Source organism: Notothenia rossii, assembly GCF_949606895.1.
Source record: "Notothenia rossii genome assembly, chromosome: 8".
In the NCBI taxonomy this organism is placed as follows: Eukaryota; Metazoa; Chordata; class Actinopteri; order Perciformes; family Nototheniidae; genus Notothenia; species Notothenia rossii.
Window position 1 is genome coordinate 20,646,956 of NC_136906.1, and position 20,215 is coordinate 20,667,170.

The 20,215-nt window shown below is 40.5% G+C and overlaps 3 protein-coding genes across 7 annotated transcripts; 1 reads left to right on the top strand and 2 right to left on the bottom strand.

Moving 5' to 3' along the window:
• Window positions 1–167: 167 nt before the first annotated feature.
• Window positions 168–8,786, bottom strand: ddx42 (DEAD (Asp-Glu-Ala-Asp) box helicase 42). Its single transcript, XM_079645801.1, has 18 exons — window positions 8,638–8,786; window positions 7,139–7,354; window positions 6,842–6,992; window positions 6,630–6,691; window positions 6,177–6,213; window positions 5,645–5,797; window positions 5,327–5,431; window positions 4,998–5,117; window positions 4,716–4,892; window positions 4,500–4,628; window positions 4,294–4,393; window positions 4,165–4,212; window positions 3,968–4,065; window positions 3,326–3,602; window positions 2,686–2,912; window positions 2,482–2,592; window positions 2,189–2,287; window positions 168–1,568 (listed from the first exon to the last, which is right to left on the bottom strand). Exons 1-18 carry the CDS (start codon window positions 8,760–8,762, stop codon window positions 846–848), a joined length of 2,958 nt encoding a protein of 985 aa, XP_079501927.1. The 5' UTR covers window positions 8,763–8,786; the 3' UTR covers window positions 168–845.
• On the top strand, window positions 8,709–16,953 carry strada (STE20 related adaptor alpha). Of its 5 annotated transcripts, none has more exons than XM_079645805.1 (13): window positions 8,709–8,848; window positions 9,622–9,687; window positions 10,138–10,195; window positions 11,630–11,658; window positions 13,461–13,563; window positions 13,932–14,053; window positions 14,305–14,413; window positions 14,504–14,627; window positions 14,887–15,058; window positions 15,255–15,359; window positions 15,436–15,704; window positions 15,795–15,837; window positions 16,017–16,953. In XM_079645805.1, exons 2-13 carry the CDS (start codon window positions 9,676–9,678, stop codon window positions 16,170–16,172), a joined length of 1,302 nt encoding a protein of 433 aa, XP_079501931.1. In that variant the 5' UTR covers window positions 8,709–8,848; window positions 9,622–9,675; the 3' UTR covers window positions 16,173–16,953. The 5 variants fall into 5 exon arrangements, with proteins under 5 accessions (XP_079501931.1, XP_079501932.1, XP_079501933.1 ...); XM_079645806.1 differs by having other exon boundaries at window positions 15,451–15,704; XM_079645808.1 differs by lacking the exon at window positions 11,630–11,658 and having other exon boundaries at window positions 8,833–8,848.
• A 35-nt stretch (window positions 16,954–16,988) lies between these two features.
• rnf113a (ring finger protein 113A) lies at window positions 16,989–20,173 on the bottom strand. The gene is made up of 10 exons (XM_079645810.1): window positions 20,007–20,173; window positions 19,451–19,530; window positions 19,269–19,367; window positions 18,879–18,986; window positions 18,425–18,534; window positions 18,210–18,316; window positions 18,009–18,098; window positions 17,833–17,926; window positions 17,652–17,758; window positions 16,989–17,140 (listed from the first exon to the last, which is right to left on the bottom strand). Exons 1-10 carry the CDS (start codon window positions 20,110–20,112, stop codon window positions 17,073–17,075), a joined length of 969 nt encoding a protein of 322 aa, XP_079501936.1. The 5' UTR covers window positions 20,113–20,173; the 3' UTR covers window positions 16,989–17,072.
• Between the last annotated feature and the right edge of the window lie 42 nt (window positions 20,174–20,215).

Genomic DNA, 20,215 nt, shown 5'->3' on the forward strand with positions numbered 1-20,215 from the left:
CTTAAATGACAGTTTATTCAAACAAAAAATGTAACCAGCTTTTGGAGTGGATGTTTATTTATGTGTATACATATTGTTTGTTATGTAATTGCCTTTAAATATTAGCTTTTCATATTAATTTGTATTAGTGACAGTTTGTCATAGAAAAGCAGATACAAAAGTCGATGCCAAAGAAGTATTTTTAATCAAAACGTCACATATTCCACGTGTAAATGAACACTTGAAATTCCTCCCATACAAAACAAATGCATCTTTCTTGAAAAACAGTTCCAAAGCATAGACAGACTAAATGCCAAAGTAAGGCATTTCACTAGAACTCGAATACAAGACACAAAAAAGCTATACATTGTATTAACATGTGTGTGACTTTGAATCGAGACAGAGCACTTAAACAGAGTTAGTTTGGTAGATAAACAAAACGCAAACACAAATGCACGACTTGGCAAAGATCCATCAGGAAATAAAATAAAACATCAAGCACAAAAGCATGTTAGGAATAGGAACTCATTGAGAGGAAACCTTGCAATAACCAACGTGTCCTAGCTTTGAATTGTTTACTGACAGTTGGCTTCATTACAGCTCTATTGCCTGATCCTATTGACTTACAATAACAACAGTCATGATGACATATGTACAGTAACTGTCTCTGAGCTGCTTCTGTTGATCTTTCTGATCATGACCTAACCAACCTTACAGGATCTCAGTGAACTTTTATTCAAAGTCCACACATCTCCTCTTGTGCTTGTGTCAGCCTCTGATATGCTCTGCTATCTGCCTTCACAACAGACAAGCTCATCATTGAGCAGTTGCACACATTATTCTATTGATACGTAGATTTCCTGCTTTTAGTTGTCCCACCTGCTCTTTCTACGCTTTGGTGGTTCAGGGACAGCAAAGCTATCATCTCCTCTGTCCCTCCCCTCCCCACTCCCTTTGTCTCCCCCGTCCCTCTCGCTCCTCCGATCCTCTCTTTCCCTCCTGCTTCCATCTCCGTTGCGACTCTCGTTGTGGCGGCTGCTACTGCCGCCGCTGCTGCCGCCGCTGCTGCCGCCGCTGCTGCCGCTGCTACTGCCGCCGCTGCTGCCGCCGCTGCCGCCACTGCTGCGTTCCCGGTCCCCATGGCGTTCACGATCTCTGTCTCCGTGGCGATCACGGTCTCCGTCTCCGTGGCGATCGCGGTCTCCATCTCCACCACGACGATCCCGGTCTCCATAGCGTTCTTCTCCACTGTATCGGTCACTCCTCTCGCTGTGGGGGTGATGACTGTCGTGGCGTCCCCGGTTCTCCCCGTGTCTGTCCCGCTGGGTGTCTCTCTGCGGGGGAGGGGCAGGCGGGGGGAAGTTGTGCTGTGGACTGGGTTGACTGGCCGGCACAGAGCTCAGAGAGCCAGCGCTAGTGAAGCCAGGCATGGACATGGCAGCCCCCTGGGACCACTCAGAGCCGTTGGCAGACTCTGTGGGCACAGAGCTCAGGCTGCCGGCGCTTGTCCAGCCTGACGTGCTGTTAGACTTAGTGCTGAGCTTTGGGGGGCCGCTGGACGCAGCAACAAAGTGACTCTTGTACTGAGACTAGAAGAAAAGACATTGAGAGGGAGAGATGAGCTGCCTGCGAGGCAAAACAAGAAGTACCTACTTTAAATCTTGTTGTGACAACACAACATTCAGAGTTGGCTAAACAAGGGTTTCTGTGCTCTCATCTTATGTTGTGGTGTCTGCCATTTTGTGGCCAGATGCTGAATCTTTTGCTTTTTAAAAAAATCTTTCTTCCGCCATTGCTGTTTGAACATTTCTAAACCTGAATAATAACACAACAGTTTTAGTTGTAATAATTATTACTCTCTAATCCATAACCCAAGTATCTATAAAGTCACACGGTATTTTAGTGTAATTTCAAAATGTTTAAATTGAAAGTATGGAAATACTTAATTTCATAGCAATGGAAGTAGAGAAAAAAACAATATAACATTTAAAAACGTTTACATTTTTTTATAAAAAAAATGGAAAGAGCAGAGAAAAATAATACAACTATCAATAATGGTGATATTAAGTTAAAGAAATAATGAAGACATACTAATGAAGAGAGAGCAGCAGAAAGCAGAGTTCTACTGTAAACTCTACTGTAAAGTCCCCTGAGACAAATGTAACATTTGTGATATTGGGCTATATAAATAAACTTTGATTGATTCTACCTGGAAGGCTGATTTCATCGCAGTCATGCGGTCTCCCATTGCCCCAGTTGCTGGTTTGCTGTAGCTTTCAAAGCTACTGCTACACAACATTTTGCGTTCCTGCAAAAACAGAGAATTACTCACATCTCCATGAATTTTCTCGAAACACAACCATGAAAATAATATTTAATACAGTCAGAGGATCAATGTTTACAGGTTTCACTTGAAGTTTGATTATATTTGTTTCATCTTATAGTGCTTAGTAATTCCTAGGAGTCCGTTACAGATTTAGAGTGGTGCAAAAAGTAACTCACAGAACTTTCAGCCCCAAGGCCTGGTCTCTCTCTGTAACCAAGACCACCTCCGCCAATATTCAGCTTCTTCCCTTTACCACTCTTGAATCGGGACTTCCTAAACCAGGGATTCTGAGGAAGAATGTGAACAAAATAATGTTAAAACATAATCTCCTAAAAACCAATAGACTTACTGTTCTGGATTCTATGAGTTCTCTATCTCACCTGCATGGCTAAATCCATCAGTTCTTTGGAAACAGCTTGATTAGCTCCCTCCAGATTTCTCACGAGGTCACCAGCAAATGTGGTGTCTTTGTTCGTGAGGAGAGTGTAAGCAACACCTTTCTCTCCAGCACGACCAGTACGACCAATCCTGTGTGTGTGTGTGTCGATGTCTCGTGCCACGTCGTAGTTCACCACGGTGCGAATGGACGGGATGTCCAGACCACGAGCTGGGGAAGAAATTGTCAAAAGATGGTAAATTTAGGCCTGTACCAGAGAGCTTCATTCACAATTTTTGTTAGTGTCAGTTCAGGTTTTGTGCACAGTTGCAGACAATATTTAGGGTACACAGATATTGTACCTGTGTTTGGTTTTAGAATTAGATTCCAATGGTGGCTGAGTAGGATTATTTCAAAAAATCTAAAATCTAGACTCAATCCTTATTTAAAGCCCTAGTTTGATTTATGAGTTGATATTGGTTTGTAACTCAATACACAGAAGACCAAACTGTCACTTCCCAAAGCATTTAAAAAAAAAAATGTGACCCTAATGTGTTTTTCTCATATAGAAAGGATCAATGAAGGAAATTAATAGAAAGTAGAAAACCTTTCCCATCTCCATCACCACCTTCTCTTGCACTCACCAGCTACGTCAGTGGCAACTAGGACGGGCAAATTCTGTTTCTTGAAGTCGCTGATGACTTTGTTCCTCTCACTCTGGTCCATGTCTCCGTGCAGGAGGCCCAGGCTGTGGCCCTCCTGGGTCAGGTTAGCGGCCAGTTCGTCACAGTTTGCCTTCTTGGTGACGAAGATAAGGACCGAGCCGGAGGAGGTGAACTCCACCAGCCGCCGGGTCAGCCAGTCCCATTTATCCGCCGCGGTGCGCAACATCTCCACGATCTGAGTGACATCCTCATTTGCCTGGTCAGAGAAGTGAGGACATTCAAAATAGTGCTTAAGCATATTGTCAAAGTGTGTTTCACTTTATTACCTTTTATTGAACACTTAAAAAATAAAAATGGTACTTCCAAAACATTTTGCGGCCATAATCAGGACAGAATAATGTTGTATTCGGGCAATTATAGGTCAAGACACCACATTAGGTTTTTTCTCTGAATATTATCCCCATTGGTTCTGACATTTTTTCCTCTAGCCTTTAACACTTCCTAATATGTTGTTGTAGTAATCTAACAAAAGGAATAAATCAGCATAATTATGTGTCAATTTTGAGTATCTGCAGTTTCAAAACAATTCTTGATGTTTGCAGATAGTGTGATGCTGCATACCTCTCCGATGTCTCCCTGCACCACTCGAATAGGATCTACCAAGATGTCTCTGGCCAGCCTCTCTATCTTCTTTCGGAAAGTAGCGCTAAACAAAAGGGCTGCGAAGGAAATATTAATTATAAATTAGGCTTTGAACTTGAAGCTTTGCTACCAATGACAATGACACATCGTTCTTTTACTTAAGGAACACCACTTACTCTGTCTGTCTGGACGGACATGGCTAGCAACGGATCTAACCTGATATTCTGAAAGGGAAAAGAGAAATGAGCTACATTGCACATAGCTTTTAAAACATCTTTGATACAATAACGATCAAGCCAACTCACCAAAGCCCATATCGAACATGCGATCTGCCTCATCAAACACCATGTATGACACTCTCTGCAGGGACGTGGCCTTCTTCTTAACGTGGTCAATCAGACGACCCTATGCACACACACATAATCAGTAAATATCTAATTTTGCTGCAGCTGTGGAGCTGTTTCTCCTTGAAGGCATGTCAAAGACAAAAGTAGGTTATCTCTTCTCTTACCGGAGTGCACACAACAATCTCTGCTCCCTCCTGCAGAGCTTTGGCCTGCTCCCACATGCTGCCTCCTCCATAAACCGCCACAGAACGCAGAGAGTAGGCTTTCCCAAAACGCTTGCATTCTGCATGAATCTGGCAAAGTGACACACAATAGTATTTTTAGATAAGACTAAGCAAATATCTTTTTTAGATTTGACTTGGTTCCTTCCCAATGCTTACCTGCTGACAAAGCTCTCTGGTGGGACACACAATGATGGCGATGGGCCCTTCCCCTGCCTCCAGTTCCTTTTGATCCATGATGTGAACAAGCATGGGCCAGATAAAAGCAGCAGTCTTACCACTGCCAGTTTTTGCAATTCCTATCATGTCTCGTCCAGAAAGAGCTATGGGCAAACCCTAAAAGCCAAATTGAGAATAAAAAAAACAAACAATATTTTTGAATAAAATAGTGAACAAAGAACAAACATTTAATAAATATAATACAATAAACGTGTACTATACTTGGCACTGAATGGGCGTGGGCTGAGTATACTCAGACTTGCGGATTTGGTGCATCAGCTGCTCATCAAAGCTGAAGTGGGCAAAGCTCGTGCAAGGTTTTGGAGGGACAGCACCAGATACCTGAAAGAGACGAAGTGATGAAGAAATGATGATGACAACAACAGCCTGTATGATGATGAATGCTCATGTTACTTTCACAGCAACTAAGGAAAGAAAGAAATGCCTAAAATTGAATTGGGGACCAGTATAAAATTACTAAATCAGCATTATAACTATCACATGTGTAGGATTTGAGCTGTATAACAAGTGTACATGAATCCCATACTTACCCTTAGGTTCAATTTGTGCCTTAAGTCGAACACTTGAGTTGCATCCAAGCAACTGAGCTCTTCATGCTCATTGTAGAAGTTTTTCTCAAAGGGTGGGTAATCAATCTGTAGACCAAAAGACAAAAGAATCGCAACATAATCACTCATTAGACACAAGTTAAAGACATCAAACGTTGAGCCATAGTTGAGACAGCACTTTTAAACTGTCTGGGCTCAATCAGTAAAGGGTTAAGCGTTCAAAATGTATTAGACTGATATGGCATTTTTCTAGCCCAGGGCAATACTTATTGCTAAACCCTTTAGTCGGGTCAACTGTACCTCAGAGTGGTCAATGGGAGGAAGCGGCAGGATAATTTTCTTAGTGGTGGGGGCTATTGGGTTCCCATCACTGTCATAGTCAATGTTTTCATCCTCGTCCTCTAGGGTCAGCCCGGCTGTGGGGTTCTCTGCCATGTAGCGGAAGTAGGCTTCCTGCAGAGAGCAAAGCTTTTCAAGTAAAAAACCGAGCCGGTGTGCTGCTCACCGCAGCGTCCAGGCGCCAGTAGCTGACAAATACCTGAGGGGACATTCAGCTCAACAATAGGACAAATTATTCACAATCTCTTATCATCAATTCACATCACTGAATTTCTGACATAAATCAACAATTAAACATGCTTTCTTCACACTTTTCAAACAATAATATTCTATAGAAGGAAAATAAATGTATCATAATAATCCTAAAGGCAACCTGCATGGTCAGACAGAAGGGAATGCAGATGGCTTTCTAAATTAGAGAGGGCAGATTTAGGTCTGAAGACCTCTCTGATCAACGATGTAGTAGATGAAGAACTTTGGAGGGCTCACTCACTTGTTCATCTTCTTCTTCAATGTCATCACGTATACCCCTGAAATGACAAGCGGAGAAAAAAAAAAACTTCCCTGCGGCTCGTTGATACACCCAAGACAGACCACATCCCACTATGACTAAGTTCAGTGCTTACATCTTATAAAGATCTTATATCTTTAAAGCCAGCGAAACATTGCTGGATGTGCCAGGCTTTGTGCCAGTAATTGTAGAAACTTAAAATATAATTTCTGCATAAAGCTTAATTGCTTTTTGTAGTTAAGACAGTGAAACGTACATACAAATTGACACTATAGTAAATATAATATAGTGGCTTATAGTTTAGCTCACAAAATATTAACTCATGTGGGCAACAGTTTTTTTTCCTTCTGGTCAAATTTAAATGTAAGCACCTACATAAGGGCCTCATAAGTGACTAAACATTTTAAATAACATAAAAGAAAGGTTGAGCCTTACTTTGCTGACTTCTTCTCCTTTTCTTTTTCCTCTAGTTTCCTCATGTCCTTAGCTGCTTGGCTCTGTCGGAGAGGAAACATGTATTTGTTAGAGGAACATGTATTTGTTAGAGGAACATGTATTTGTTAGAGGAACATGTATTTGTTAGAGGAACAGCAGATTAGGCCTTTGGATGCAATTTTCTTGTTTTCCTACTGTATTTCTCTTCTCACCTCAACCTCTGCCATAAAGGCATCCAGTGGGTCATCTTCACTGTCTGAGCCGCCACCTGTCTGCATCTGCAGCCGTGTGGGCGAGTTCTCCGCTGGGATGTACGGCAAATCCACATTGTTGCTGGACTCCTCTTCATCGTCCTCAAAATACCTAGTTGAAAATGACAAAGATGCAGTTTTCTAATTAGTCACTAACACAAACAAGCGGTTGATCTGCAAATAAGTATAAGAGTATATAGGTATAAGGACAAGTGCAAAAGTGTACATATGTGTGAATGGGATATATTTAACACTTACGCATTTTCCTCATCAAAATTTGCTCTTTTTGTCCCTATTTTGTAGAAGGATGGGAGCTGCTGGCTTTTCCCATATCCGCTTGATCCTGGGGGTGCAAAATTTGTTTGAGATTTCGGAGGAGGGCTAGGTTCATCTTTTTTCCCGGCAAGGGAAAATCCTCCAAACCCAAACCCTCGCTTCACACCTGGACCACCTTTGTTCCAGTTCATGGCTGAGCTGTGAAACAAAAATAATTTAAGATTCACGTTATACACCAAATATTGTTTGGAAAAATTGTGGCTTTTATCTTTCTGCATTGTTCCTTTATTGAATGTTCTCAAAATAAAATGTGACTTAGCAATCCTCTGAACTTATTTAAAACTTTTGTCAACAAGGACATCTTACAGCATGTGTATTTTGATGGAGGATAAGGGTTTGAGGCCATTATATCAAAAGATCCTTAATTTTCTGACTTCAACCCTTTTGATTTGAACAAATATGTTCCTACTTCAATCAAAAGCAAAGGGAGCGTATTTATTTGTAAAACTTCATAGGCCATTTATTTTCGATTTTCTATTATTTAGAGGGAAAACACTTATTTTCCTCTCCTTAAACGTTCGTTTTGTGGCTGCTATCCGTTGAGCAGAGTTCTTATTATATGATGAATCTGTAATGTAGTACTGTATATGATTTCCTTTTTCAGCTAACGTATTCATTCTGTTACCCAATCAGTCTATAATTATCAATCATTGTCACTTTTTGCTTATTTAGTTGCTTCTTAAAATCAACAAAATAATTTTTTGCATATTTGAGCTTTTATTGACTTTTGTGAAAGTAAATGCAAAAAGAAAATGTAGGTCGTGAATTAGTACATTTAATAAATGCATAAAGACTAGTCAGACGTAAAAAGGAATATAGAAAAAGGTATATGCATAATGATAATTCAATATATTAATATACACAAAGGGGTGTGAATAGTTTGTAATAAAGTAAACAGTTTGTCCATGCTGCGTAGCTATATATCTATGCGGCTGTGCAGGTTAAACATAACACCAATAATGCAATATATGCTTGTATTTCACAAGACACTCATGTCCCTGGCTGGAGGCACGCACATAGGCGAGTAAAACAGATCATAATTCAGCTTAACTTTAATGTGTTTTTAAGGAGAGAACGTTACCAGTTTGAGGAACTGACGTAGCATAAAGCTAATGATATTTGCTAACAACGGCAGTGAAAAGCATCACAGCAGTAATTAGCTACTCGCAGAGGATGGTCAATTTGATTTACAGGTACCATAACATTGGCAACGATGTATCTAACAGTTCAAATAATAACGTTAGCATTAGCTCAAGGCCGCAAAATGAGGTCGAGATGGGAGTCTGTAAGGCTAGGGTCGAAACACCGTGAACGTGGGGAAGTTAAGATGCTTTTCACAACCCAGGGCAATACACTATAACAACATTCTATGACTGAATGTATCGATAATCTCGTTAGAGTGGCTAACAGGGAACATTTACCTGTTTCTGCTGCCAGTAAAACGTCCAGTGTTTTCAGAAGACATTGAGGAATCTTGCGTCATCAGTGCGCGCCAAGTTTCTGTCGCCGTCAGTGTGCGACGACGTCGGAGAGCTGCCAAAAACATCCCGCTGGAGAGGATGGCATCTGAATAAGTTATCCTAGCATTTTCTATATTTTGAGCCAAGCATTGCTGTGTTGAAACTTGAATAGGTAAGTGATTACGACGTGAAAAATTAAATTTTTGGTTGCTAGATGTAGTCACGATATCTGCTATAGCTAACGGTAATCTATAATGCTAGCCTGCGCCCTCGATTAGCGAGCCATTAGCAACAACTGAGGTCTGCAGGTGATTTACCTCATATAGATTGTGTTTGTTGTTGCATGGAGTGTTCGCATTGCCTCCATTAACATTGTTGGAAGTGAGCTTTCCTGTATTTGCATTATAACAACAATTATTCAAGCGTGATACAAATTAGCTCTAGAAAAATATACCATCACTTAAAGCCAGCCCTGAGAGAATACCCGACGCCCAAAAATGTGAAGTCCACAAATGTATTATCTGTAGTGAGTTTTTTTAAAACGGTATCTTCTCTCTTAGGAGTCTGACGTAATTTGAAGGAAACACAAATTCTACTTTTGTTTTAATAGAATATAATGCAGACAGTATGTTTTGCAGTACAGAATGAGTGGTAGCAGGTGTGTCTCTATGTTGAGTTAAAGCTATGATAGCCCAAGACTGTGGGACAAATGAATAAGCATTGAATCCAAAAGTGAGTTATTACACTCGTATTGTCTGTAATATATGTTTGTAGTATTTGTTTGGTTGTATTTGTGTTTTGTTCTGTATGGGAGACAGTGGATGCATTAAGAACAGTGTGATGAAGTGAAATCACATGCAATTAAATAATAAGCATGGTACAACACTGTCCCACGCAGGAGGAGATTAAACAGATTAAACACTTTATTTTCACTCGTCTTCACAGGGATTCCCTGGGCGTGGTATCATCAATTCATATGTAACATACTCAAGAGGATCCATGTCTTTTCTTGTAAGTGTTTGCCAATTACCTATTTTAGACAAAAGCCTGTTTAAGGGTTACATGTTATCCTATACACATGATTAAATGTACAGTACTTACAGTATGTTTCTTATCGTTATTTCCATTGAAGCTTAATCTTCATTAAGGAAATCGGACTGAAATGAAACCTGACATCTTTTATTGCAAACAGCTAGGCACTTTTGTTATTGTAAATAGAAAAAAACATACAATCTTATAAGAGTCCTGCAGAAACCACTATTCGACTCTGCACTACTCAAAAATAAGAAAAGTAATAGGATTTTAAAACTCAGTTTTCTACGATTTTTTTTATTTTACAGAATAGTTGAGGAAGTAAGCATAAGTCATCTTCATGTTTCTGTTAAACATTTTCTTACTCTTGCTTGAATTTTTTATTTTTTTTTCTCTCCATGTCTGTCATTAACCCTCTGTGTCTGTCAGCGTTGGGTAACTGAGAAACTGAGTGTGGAGAGCCTGAGGGATTTGGACTTATTTGGAGGTGAGGTTACAGACATACAGACATACAACAAACTGGTTCAGCATTTTCAAACCACTGATTACACATCAGGACCTTAATAAGCACAAGCATCAACATGCTGCTCTAGTTGAAGCTTTGCTCTAAGTGAGTGAGCAATTTTAATAAAGACTGGGCAGTTTGTCACAACTCCTTCTGACAAACAAACAGAAATGAACATGGTGAAGGTAACTGATGTTCTGTGAGCTTGTTTCTGCGCCATTTTATTTAGTGCTTTTTGTGAATGTGTATATCCTGCGTGTGAATAGGTTGCATATTTGTTTTTGGCTGTCAATTATTTTAATTTGCCATTTCGAATATTTTTTTTAAGGTTACTTCTTGTCTGTGTTAAGCCACATTTTTTTAATTGAGAAATAAAGTCTGAATTTAGTTTGGAACTTCAGATCAAGAACCAGCATGGTTTGAGGCCCATTGCTAGTTTTAAAGTTTCACAATTTCAGCTGTATTGAAATTCTTATAAACTTGAGCTGTTTTGTAGCTTTGTGTATTTCAAACATGGTATAATGAAGCGCAGAATACTTTCGAGAAGCAGTAGGGCATTTTTTGATTTTCATTTTTAATCAGAATATAATGAGACTCCCCCTCTACCTCTGCCCTACTAACTTGTTCGCTTTTTTATTGTTGTTCCTACTGTATGAATTAAGTATTTCTGTCACAATATCAACTATGAGTTTCCTTAAAGTAGTATTATTGTAAGGATGGCCCTGAAAGATACCACGGTTTTGAACTCAGCAGATTGTTACACCTCATCTTCACACATCGTCACACCGCTAGAATAACGTGCCATATCCTACACACCGTCCCTTTAAGTACCATGTTTCTCCCATAAATAATCAGTTTAAGTTGTGGCACATTTGATTTTCTGAATCAGGGAAAAGGTTCTGAGGTGGATTATGCTTTATTTCCTTTCAAGCTTTGTCTCTTTTTCCTGGTGGCAGATTATTGCTTAAAGCTGCATTTTTGTTTAGTGTATCATTTCTGTTTTGGCTGTCCTGTATTCTCAATGGTTTACATAATATCTGGGAAGATCCTGCAGAATTTGTAGCTAGACTGTTTTTCATTTGTGCTTTGATTTGATTAAAAAATTAGTAGAAGTTATCAATTTACAGTGGTGAATGTTTTTAGTCATTTAAGTGCAGCTTCAGTTTATTCAAATCCCACAATATCAGGAAAACTGTATGTTTTGATAATGATGCGTCACTTGGAGGGTGGTAACCTGAAGGACAAAGTTAGTGTTAAGAAAACCAGCAACGTACGTTTATCAAATTCTGTGGCATGCTGCAAACTCCCGCTGTAAGATGCTGCGCTTCCCAGTTCAAGAGCTTCTCTAAACCGATCCTTCTCTTGTTTTGTATTTGTTCATGTCTTTATGTCATTGATGTGGTTTTTCTACCCCAGAGCAAGCTCAGGGACTCTCTCACAGGAACGTAAGTGTGGTACTCCTGCCATCGTCATCCAACATATGCCCTTTGTGTGTGTGCGTGCATGCATGTGTATTTGCGCGCACAGTTTTTTTATGTAGAGGAATCCACAACCCCCCTCAGGCTTTGCACATTAATGTATGCATGAGTGTGTAGTGACAGACAGACGCTGTACATGCTCAATGCTCACAAGGACAGCTCACCTCACTCACCAGCGTTCTGTTGGGGAATAGAAAGAGAATAAGTCTGTCTGTCCTCAGTGTGCTGGTTAATGCTTCACTCAAGGTAACTGCACTGTTTTGGATTTTGGTGTCGTCTCACTGAGAGTCTAATGTTGTGTTGTGTTTTGATACCGCCTGTCTGTGCTGAGGGCCTGTTGTAGGGTTGATGGTGAGCCGAGGTTGTCACTCTTTAATGCCACTGTGTTTTCCTACTGTCCTCTTCTGTGTTCACGATGGCATTTTTTCAGCAGTTACCCATGTGATTCTCAAACTGAAGATGTTCCCTTCAAACAACGCTGCCAGAACATGTTTGGCTTTGTTTTTATTTCAGGTATAATGTAAGGTCCAGACGGTTTATGTTTGACAAAAGGCACTGTTTTGGCTCCAGTATTGTCTACACCGTTTAGTTTTACCTGTGAGGATAGCTTCTGATTTGTGTGGCTCTGATCTTGATCGCAAAGCCTCATCTGATCTATAGCATAGGATTGTGCTGAAAGGAAGTGCACTGTTGTTGTTTTGATTGTGTATCGTCTCTCTGGTCACCAAGGAAACAGCGTGCCTTCGTTTGCCTCCACAGCTTGCTACTGCAATCTGTCCATTTCTATCATTTAAATAGTGATACATTTATGGAATACAGGAGTCCTCACTTCTAGGTTTAGCATTAACATGTGTTTTTGATGCACATGTCTAAACATTTCTATATATGTCGTTGTTGTTGTTGTTGTTGTTGTTGTTGTTGTTGTTGTTGTGATTAAACACAGGAAGAGATGGGCTCTTAGTGGGCAACAATTTATGATTCTGAATTTGATATTCTGTTAATCCTGATGTAGTCTTTCTGTTTTTCACTGTGAAACAAACGCTCAGTTATATATTGAGTGCATCTATGGTGTTGGAATATGTTAGTATTACTAAACCTTCAGTAGACAATTGTATTTGCTCAATATTTTGTAATGTCTTTGGGTATTGCTAGGGCTCACGTTAACACCTTCACGCTTGTCTTTTTGTGATCTTTTAACAGTTCTCACACATACACTACCCTTCAAAAGTTTGGAATCAGCTGTCGCTTTTATTTCATTTCTTTTTTTATAATGGCTATTTAAACATAGATAGAAAATTCACATTCTAAATGCAAACAACATATTTTAAGAAAGGTTTTGCAAAAGCAACAAATTGCCTGTTTATTCCAGCTTTCTATAAGCATTATTGTGATCTTAATACTCAATCAGGAACATCTTGCTAATTAAATTCCTCACATTTTGATTTTAAGCTTCCAGTTTATTTAGCCAATGACTGCTGATTTATTTTACCTTTTATTAAACTGTTGCTCGGCGGTATCCTTGTCTCTTTCTGCCCTTTCAAATGTCAGTAAAATACGCAAAACAAAAGACAACAATACAGAGTAGACCTCTAAGGCACCTGACTGTGCCGAAACAACCTTTTGTGGCAGAAGATTACAAACTTTTGAACGGTAGTGTAGGAGTGACACTCCGGTAGTAGTCCTTCACCAGCCCTTTATCACACTCCTGCACTGTAGACGTTACGTCAAGTGTCACTGTTCATCTTCAGTCGCTCTGTTTCCTCCCTCAGGCCCATGAGGACCGCCAGGAGAGTCTGACCTCCCCCCCACGTCGGGACACCATGGGCAGCTTCCTCCCTGACAGCGGCTCCTACGAGCTCCTCACCGTTATCGGTATGTAAACGCAGGCACACACCTGGACTTGGCTGTTCAAAGTGCACAGGTTTCATTCATTGTTTTATTAGCAGGAAGCAATCAGAAATATTAGCAGCAGCAGTAATATTAATAAACAGCCTCTTGTGACTGACATTCTCTAATACTAATTCTCAGGAACATTGTATTCAAAATTAAACTAAAGACATTGTGCAATCCACATTTATTTTATTTTGATAATATGTAATACAAAAATAAATCTATTGCCCTTTTAATGAATAGTATTAACATTGTTAGATGTTATTCTTTTATTGTAGATTTTGGAAAGTAGATAAAAGATACTGTTGCCAATCTATGCATTTTTCCTAATCGTATTCTCCCTGTTTTAGGCCGGGGCTTGGATGACTTGATGACGGTGAACCTGGCTCGATACAGGCCCACCGGGGAGCACGTTGCTATCCGACGGATCGACATGGAGTCATGCACTAATGACATGGTCGCCTACCTGCAGGTCAGCACTCCATCACTCTGCTGTGACCCCGTAGTCCTCACCTCTCTCCTGTCTGAAATCAAATTCCCTTTCTTTCATCTCACTGCTGCAGTAGGAACACTTGCATAATCCTTGTGTCTGTGTTTTCATGTACTGTTCTGTCTGTACTGCTCAGCCTCTAATGCCTGATTACATCAGAATGGTCTTTTCCTCTTCCTCCTTTTTCTCGACTTGACCTAATAACACGTTATTTCCTTTTTTTTGCGTCCCAGAGTGAACTACATGTGTCGAAGCTGTTTCACCACACCAGTATTTTACCCTACAAGAGTGTCTTTATAGCTGAGAATGAGCTGTGGGTCGTCACTCCTTTCATGGCTTATGGTAAGATGCACATACAAAACTGTAACTGAATTTTAATGTACGTTGTAAAAGTTGTGTTAGTTGATGTTTGCATTTGGTGGTTTTTTAAAGGTTCAGCCAGAGATCTGATCTGCTCACATTTCGCTGACGGTATGACTGAGCTGACCATTGCATACCTTTTGCTGGGAATACTCAGAGCTCTTGAATACATCCACCACATGGGATACGTTCACCGGTAAGATACACTTCAAGTGTCGAAGAGCTTTTCGGTAACTTCACCTAAATTCCAGTTATTTTGTATTCCCGCATATACTTATGCCAGAAAATATGTATTTAAAAGCTGCAGTACTTGTTGGCTGTTAGTCAAATTCTTTTTTTTGTGCGGATTTCTTTTAACCATTGGGATTTAATAAATAGACAATATTGACAAGCCCATGGCAATCTCTTTGTAAACAGAAGTAAACGTGACATTCAGTGTCTTTGGTTCTGTGTAGGAGTGTGAAGGCCAGCCATGTGTTGATCTCGGCAGACGGACAGGTCTGCATGTCAGGACTACGGAGCATCTTCAGTCTGATCCGTCATGGCCAGAGGGCCAGAGTGGTCCACGACTTCCCCCAGTACAGCGTCAAGGTGCTGCCTTGGCTCAGCCCCGAGGTGCTGCAGCAGGTACAGAACTGCTCTCCTCCACACCAGCATTATATAACTCTGTGACAATACCGTCTCTGGTCTACATGTTTGATTATTCTGTTGTGCAGCCACATTTAAAGAGTAACCTCTCCATGATGCATTTAAACATAATTAAAAGGACATAGAAGTGAAATATGATGAAGTTGACATTCTAAATGTGAATGTTTTTTCTTAGAACCTGGAGGGCTACGACTTTCGGTCAGACATCTACAGCCTAGGCATTACAGCCTGTGAACTGGCCAACGGACATGTGCCCTTCAAAGACATGCCTGCTACACAGGTAAGATAAGTACTATACATTGAAAGGTTATAATCTGTGAGCTGTTATCGTTATAAATCAAAGGGCATCAACCCAGTTCGTACCCACACAGATGCTGCTGGAGAAGCTCAATGGGACGGTGCCGTGTTTGCTGGACACCACTACTATCCCACCAGAGGAGCTGTCGATGACACCTTCTCGCTCTGGAGCCGACTCCGGGATCTGCGAGGGTCCAGGAGCCGGAAGTGTTCGCCACTCCAATGGAGAGCCCTCCTCCTCGTCAGGAGGACACCCCTACAACCGGACGTTCTCCCCGCACTTCCACGCCTTTGTCGAACTGTGTCTGCAGCGAGACCCGGAGAAGAGGTTGGTCCTTCTCTTTGTTCCTGCTTAAATATTATGTAGGACCTGTTGCGCATTATGTTCACCTTTCAAAACACATCTTTTCCTTTTCAGACCGTCTGCCACCACTCTCACAGGCCATCCCTTCTTCAAACAGGTGTGTTAAATACCAGGTTCATCCTGACATTACCACCTATACAAATCCTACTTGTTAGAATGGGTGATCTTGACACTTATCGGGCTATTCTAACATAATAGTTGCTCCATCAACACAAATAACGTCCATAGAAAATGTGTATTTATAGAATTTCTTATATATTTTTTTTGCCCTCTAAGATTAAACGGCGGCCTTCGGAGGCGCTGCCTGAGTTGTTGCGGCCTGTGACGCCCATCACTAACTTCGAGGGCACCCAGCCGCAGGACCCTCACTCTGGACTGGCCAGTCTGGAGTCGGGCCTCAGCCACCTGGATGTGGACGACTGGGACTTCTGACAGTGGAAGACAAAGCGGGGAGACGCGCATGGGAAACTGATGGAAAACTCTCTGAGCATACTGGACAGGATTTGTTTTTGTAATGGTCACCTTGTAAATAATTGTAATCTTAAAACTAAAAGGGGTTGCTGTTCTCACACAGAGGTTAAAAGCCAGCAGCTGTCCTGCCTCTTTTTGAAGTCTCTGCTTTTGTTATCTAATTATGCACTCTTGCACTGCACTGATGGCCTCTATATATTTCACACATAACAACCCATGAAAACGGATGAAAATGGATTCCTCTGTTCCTCATGCTGCTGCTGAGGTTTCGGAAGAGGATCTTTGGTTGTAGATGTAGCCGAGACCTAAAGATTCTCCAATGAATCGGTGGGAAGCTGCTGCTAGGGATTCAGGGGAGACTCTACCACTCTGAACATGGCCCATCTGCTCAGTGAGACCACCCTCTGTACAGCAGATGGAAGGTTGTAACTTTGTCCCGATGGTAAAATAATTCAACAGCATGTATACACATTTCTTAGCTCTCTGCTTGTGTTACAGTGTACACTACATCTCATGCTTTACACATTACTTTTGTTGCAAAGGTTAAGCAGTACATCTGTTTAGTTTAATCCTCCAAGCATAGAAGTATGTATTTCCTTGAACTTACTCTGGGTGTTATGTGACTTATGTCAGAAGTGAATGTTACATTGGTGCTTGTTTTGTCTGCATGTACATTTGAAAGAGAGGGAAAAGTGTTGCAAATGTCAATCTTGACTTAACAATAAACTTTGTTCGCTTTAAAGTTTTTAATTTGATGGTATCACACACTGAAGCAGCTTATTGTCTGAAAAAAAAAGTTATTTTATTCCAAATGTACACGGACAAACACATAAGGGGAGGGTTGAAAAGGTTCAGATGCTGCTAATCCTCCTCATCTGATGGTGGCTGGTCTTCTGCGGCTTTGCGTTTCTCCATCTTGGACATCAACTCTGAAATAACAGAAAAATAATAGTTTTAAGATTAAGCTACATTAATGACCCGATCACGGATAAGCGGGAGAAGATGGATGGATAATGTTATTAGTATTATAATATTTGTAAAAGTTGATTTCAGTGGTGGCTGTAAAGAATTGCCTTGGCTCGTGAAATTAAATGTTTTCTTAATAACTCTAGAGCCTTGTAAAGACACACAGTAAACAAAGATATGTCAAAAAGTCAAATTCACAATTTGTATCCAACAAAATATTCCATTTCGATTCATTTGTGTTGAAGATTTAGCCTTAAAAAACAAATGTCACTGCAATAAACAAAATACATATATTCTCCCGTTTGCTAAACACAACAATGGGGCACGTAGCTGTATTGACCATTTGGTTTATCCGAAATCTAACCATAAATTACACTGATATAACAAAACAATATTTTTTGTGGTAATAATGTAATTAAATATGACAGACATCTTCAAGTGTTAAAAACAGACATTATGTAAAGCCCGACTTACCCTTAGCAGGGTTGAAGACACCGTTGGTTTGAGTGTTGCACACATAGCAACGCTTGGACTTGCGGTAATGCATAAGAGCACAGGTCTCACAGAAGTAGTGCTTACACCTGGGAGACATTCAAATGGTTAACTCACTGCAACTGGTGGTGAACAGTGAAGAGGAAACAGGAGAAGAGCTCACTTTGTGATGATGGGATTTTTGAAGGACTCCCTGCAGATGAAGCACTTAAAGGGCAAATCTTCATCATCACTGCTCACTTCGTAGTTCTCCTCATCTAAATGAAAGCACAGCATTGTTCAGGAAAGGCTGATGCAGGCACAAAAAAAACCCTCATGATATCCTGTTCCTGAACTTACCGTTTGCTCCATATCTGCCCTCTTCCAGTTCCCGCTCAATCTGCCAGCCATGTTTGTAGTCCGATCTGTCGTGGAGGAACTTGCAGCTGTCTGATATCAGGAGAAGATGAAGAACACCAAAGTGAATGATCTTGATGTTAAAGAGTTACAATTATTCAACAGACGACTTCGATATTTTAACGGTACAACAATCATACATACCTCCAAAGCCACAGAACCCCGTCTCCTTATAGTCTTTGCAGATGTCCGGCTGGTAGTCCCACCGTACTGTGGCTCTCAGGTGGTCAGGGGCTCGGATTGGTCCTTTCCTGTTGATAAAATATGTGCATCATCACCAATATACTACATTTTAGTATTGACAGATGAAGCATTTATTTTGAAAGCTTGTGCTTAATATGTCTCGCTATAGTTCTCACCTGACCATTCCAGAGGAGGCGTTGCCCATGGTGGTATCTTTCGGTTTGATGAATTTTTGGTAATTGTTAATACCGCGGTAGATTTTATCGTCTTCTTTGCCTTCTAGCTCCTGTTGAAGGAGAAAAAAGGATTGCTCGGTTAATAGGAAACTTCATTACTACATCTACTAAATTGATTACGTTTTGTCTGCAGGATTACATGAAACTGTCAACGTGCCAACACTTTCATGAAAAGGTGTAGCTTAGGCCAAGGAAGAACCCATTACATTCTTGAGTGGAATGAGGTGCAAGTACACATCATTTTAAAATCAATTGAGCCATATTTGTTCACACTATGCCCAAAACTGTATATTTAAAAAAGAAAAAACATTGTTTATGTAAATTTTATTTACATAAAATTGTAACTTCTTGCTTAATTGTGCCATGAAGAACAACATCATATAATCTTCTGTACCTCCTGGATTTTCTGACTCCTCTCAAAGATCGCCTGAGCGTCGTTGTCCTTCTCTGTGTCCATCTCATAAGTGGCAGTTGCACCCCTGTCATCAGGTCCCTCTGGTTTCTTTTTTGGGGGACATCGGGAGAAAAGCAAAGCGTGAGAAAGATGCCTGCATGAACATATTGTGGCTTCACAACACCAGACAGTGAATGCAGAAAAACAATCAGAGCACAGACACACATGGATGGAGAACAAGGCTGTTGCTCCACTGCAGCAGCTAGGAGGTTACTATCCTTGCTCATTGGCACTGTAACAATGGGTTTTACAGGAGAAATATGCTTCTCCTTCACTTTATGGTTAATGCTTCTAATACAAAATACAATAAGAACAAAAGTCTCAACTCACTGCTGACCGTGTGGACTTGTATGCAACAGTGATCTTCTTTGTTTCTTTTTCTTCTTCATTTTCACTGGACGATTCTTTATCTTTCTCCACCTTCTTTGACTAGAGAGGGAAAAGACCAGGGATAGGTTATTAAACTCAAAATAGATTAAAATAATATATGATTACTGTTATTATCATTGTACCTTTTGAATCATGGGATTGCCTCGAGTGTCTTTCTTTCCCCTTCTGACGACAGAGCACTTGTCCTCATCACTGCTGCCATCTGAAACAAAGTTTCGTTTAGTTAAACTTTTGTTGTTAAAGTAGCTGGGGAATTTTCACAGTTTGGGAGTGGTAACTTAACTTAGGTCAATCTTGTGAATACATCTCTGCCAATGTCTGTATTATTCATCTATCAAGCCGCAAAATGCATTCGGTGCCAACATGTCATAATCCTAAAGATTCCGAGGAAGCGTGAACGCAGCTCAAATGAAAAACTGTTTTTTAAAGCTACAAAATGTTCCCAAACTTCCCGCAGTGTGCAGGTTTGCTCCCATCTTTCGAATAGTTTGTCTATTTCCAGGTAAATGTAAGTTTTATTATCAAAGACAGGGATGCCTTCACACAAAAAATCTCGCCATTTAACGTTGAGCTAACGTGTTTACATTTCAGAACGGTTCACAAAGCCAAAGCGAAATCAAAACACGAGATTTTTATCCCCAAAAAAACTCTCAAACTATCTTATTGATGAATTAATACCTTTATCGCTGTCGCTTGCTTTTCTTTTTCGCCCGGAGAACTTCTTAGTAGATTTTTTGAACAGAAAAGTGCAAGGATCCGCTTTTGGCTCTTCAGACTCCGCCATCTTCCCTTCACTGCCTACATAAATAAATAACCTCCGTCACCACAGCGCCCTCTGGTGCCTCGGATCCTTTGGACAGTGGCCTTCTGCTGGTAAGGAGGATAAT

Bases quoted from the DNA above. Each gene is read 5' to 3' on its own strand.
- ddx42 (XM_079645801.1), bottom strand. From the start codon at position 8,762: ATGTTTTTGGCAGCTCTCCGACGTCGTCGCACACTGACGGCGACAGAA. The intron at 4,213-4,293 runs GTGAGTTGGCTT...TTTCCCTTTCAG, and splicing joins CATGTTCGATATGGGCTTTG to AATATCAGGTTAGATCCGTT. The intron at 2,593-2,685 runs GTGAGATAGAGA...ATTCTTCCTCAG, and splicing joins TGATGGATTTAGCCATGCAG to AATCCCTGGTTTAGGAAGTC.
- strada (XM_079645805.1), top strand. The intron at 11,659-13,460 runs GTAAGTGTGGTA...TTCCTCCCTCAG, and splicing joins AGGGACTCTCTCACAGGAAC to GCCCATGAGGACCGCCAGGA. The intron at 14,628-14,886 runs GTAAGATACACT...GGTTCTGTGTAG, and splicing joins CACATGGGATACGTTCACCG to GAGTGTGAAGGCCAGCCATG.
- rnf113a (XM_079645810.1), bottom strand. From the start codon at position 20,112: ATGGCGGAGTCTGAAGAGCCAAAAGCGGATCCTTGCACTTTTCTGTTC. The intron at 19,531-20,006 runs GTATTAATTCAT...ACTTTGTTTCAG, and splicing joins AGCAAGCGACAGCGATAAAG to ATGGCAGCAGTGATGAGGAC. The intron at 19,368-19,450 runs GTACAATGATAA...TTCCCTCTCTAG, and splicing joins GCAATCCCATGATTCAAAAG to TCAAAGAAGGTGGAGAAAGA.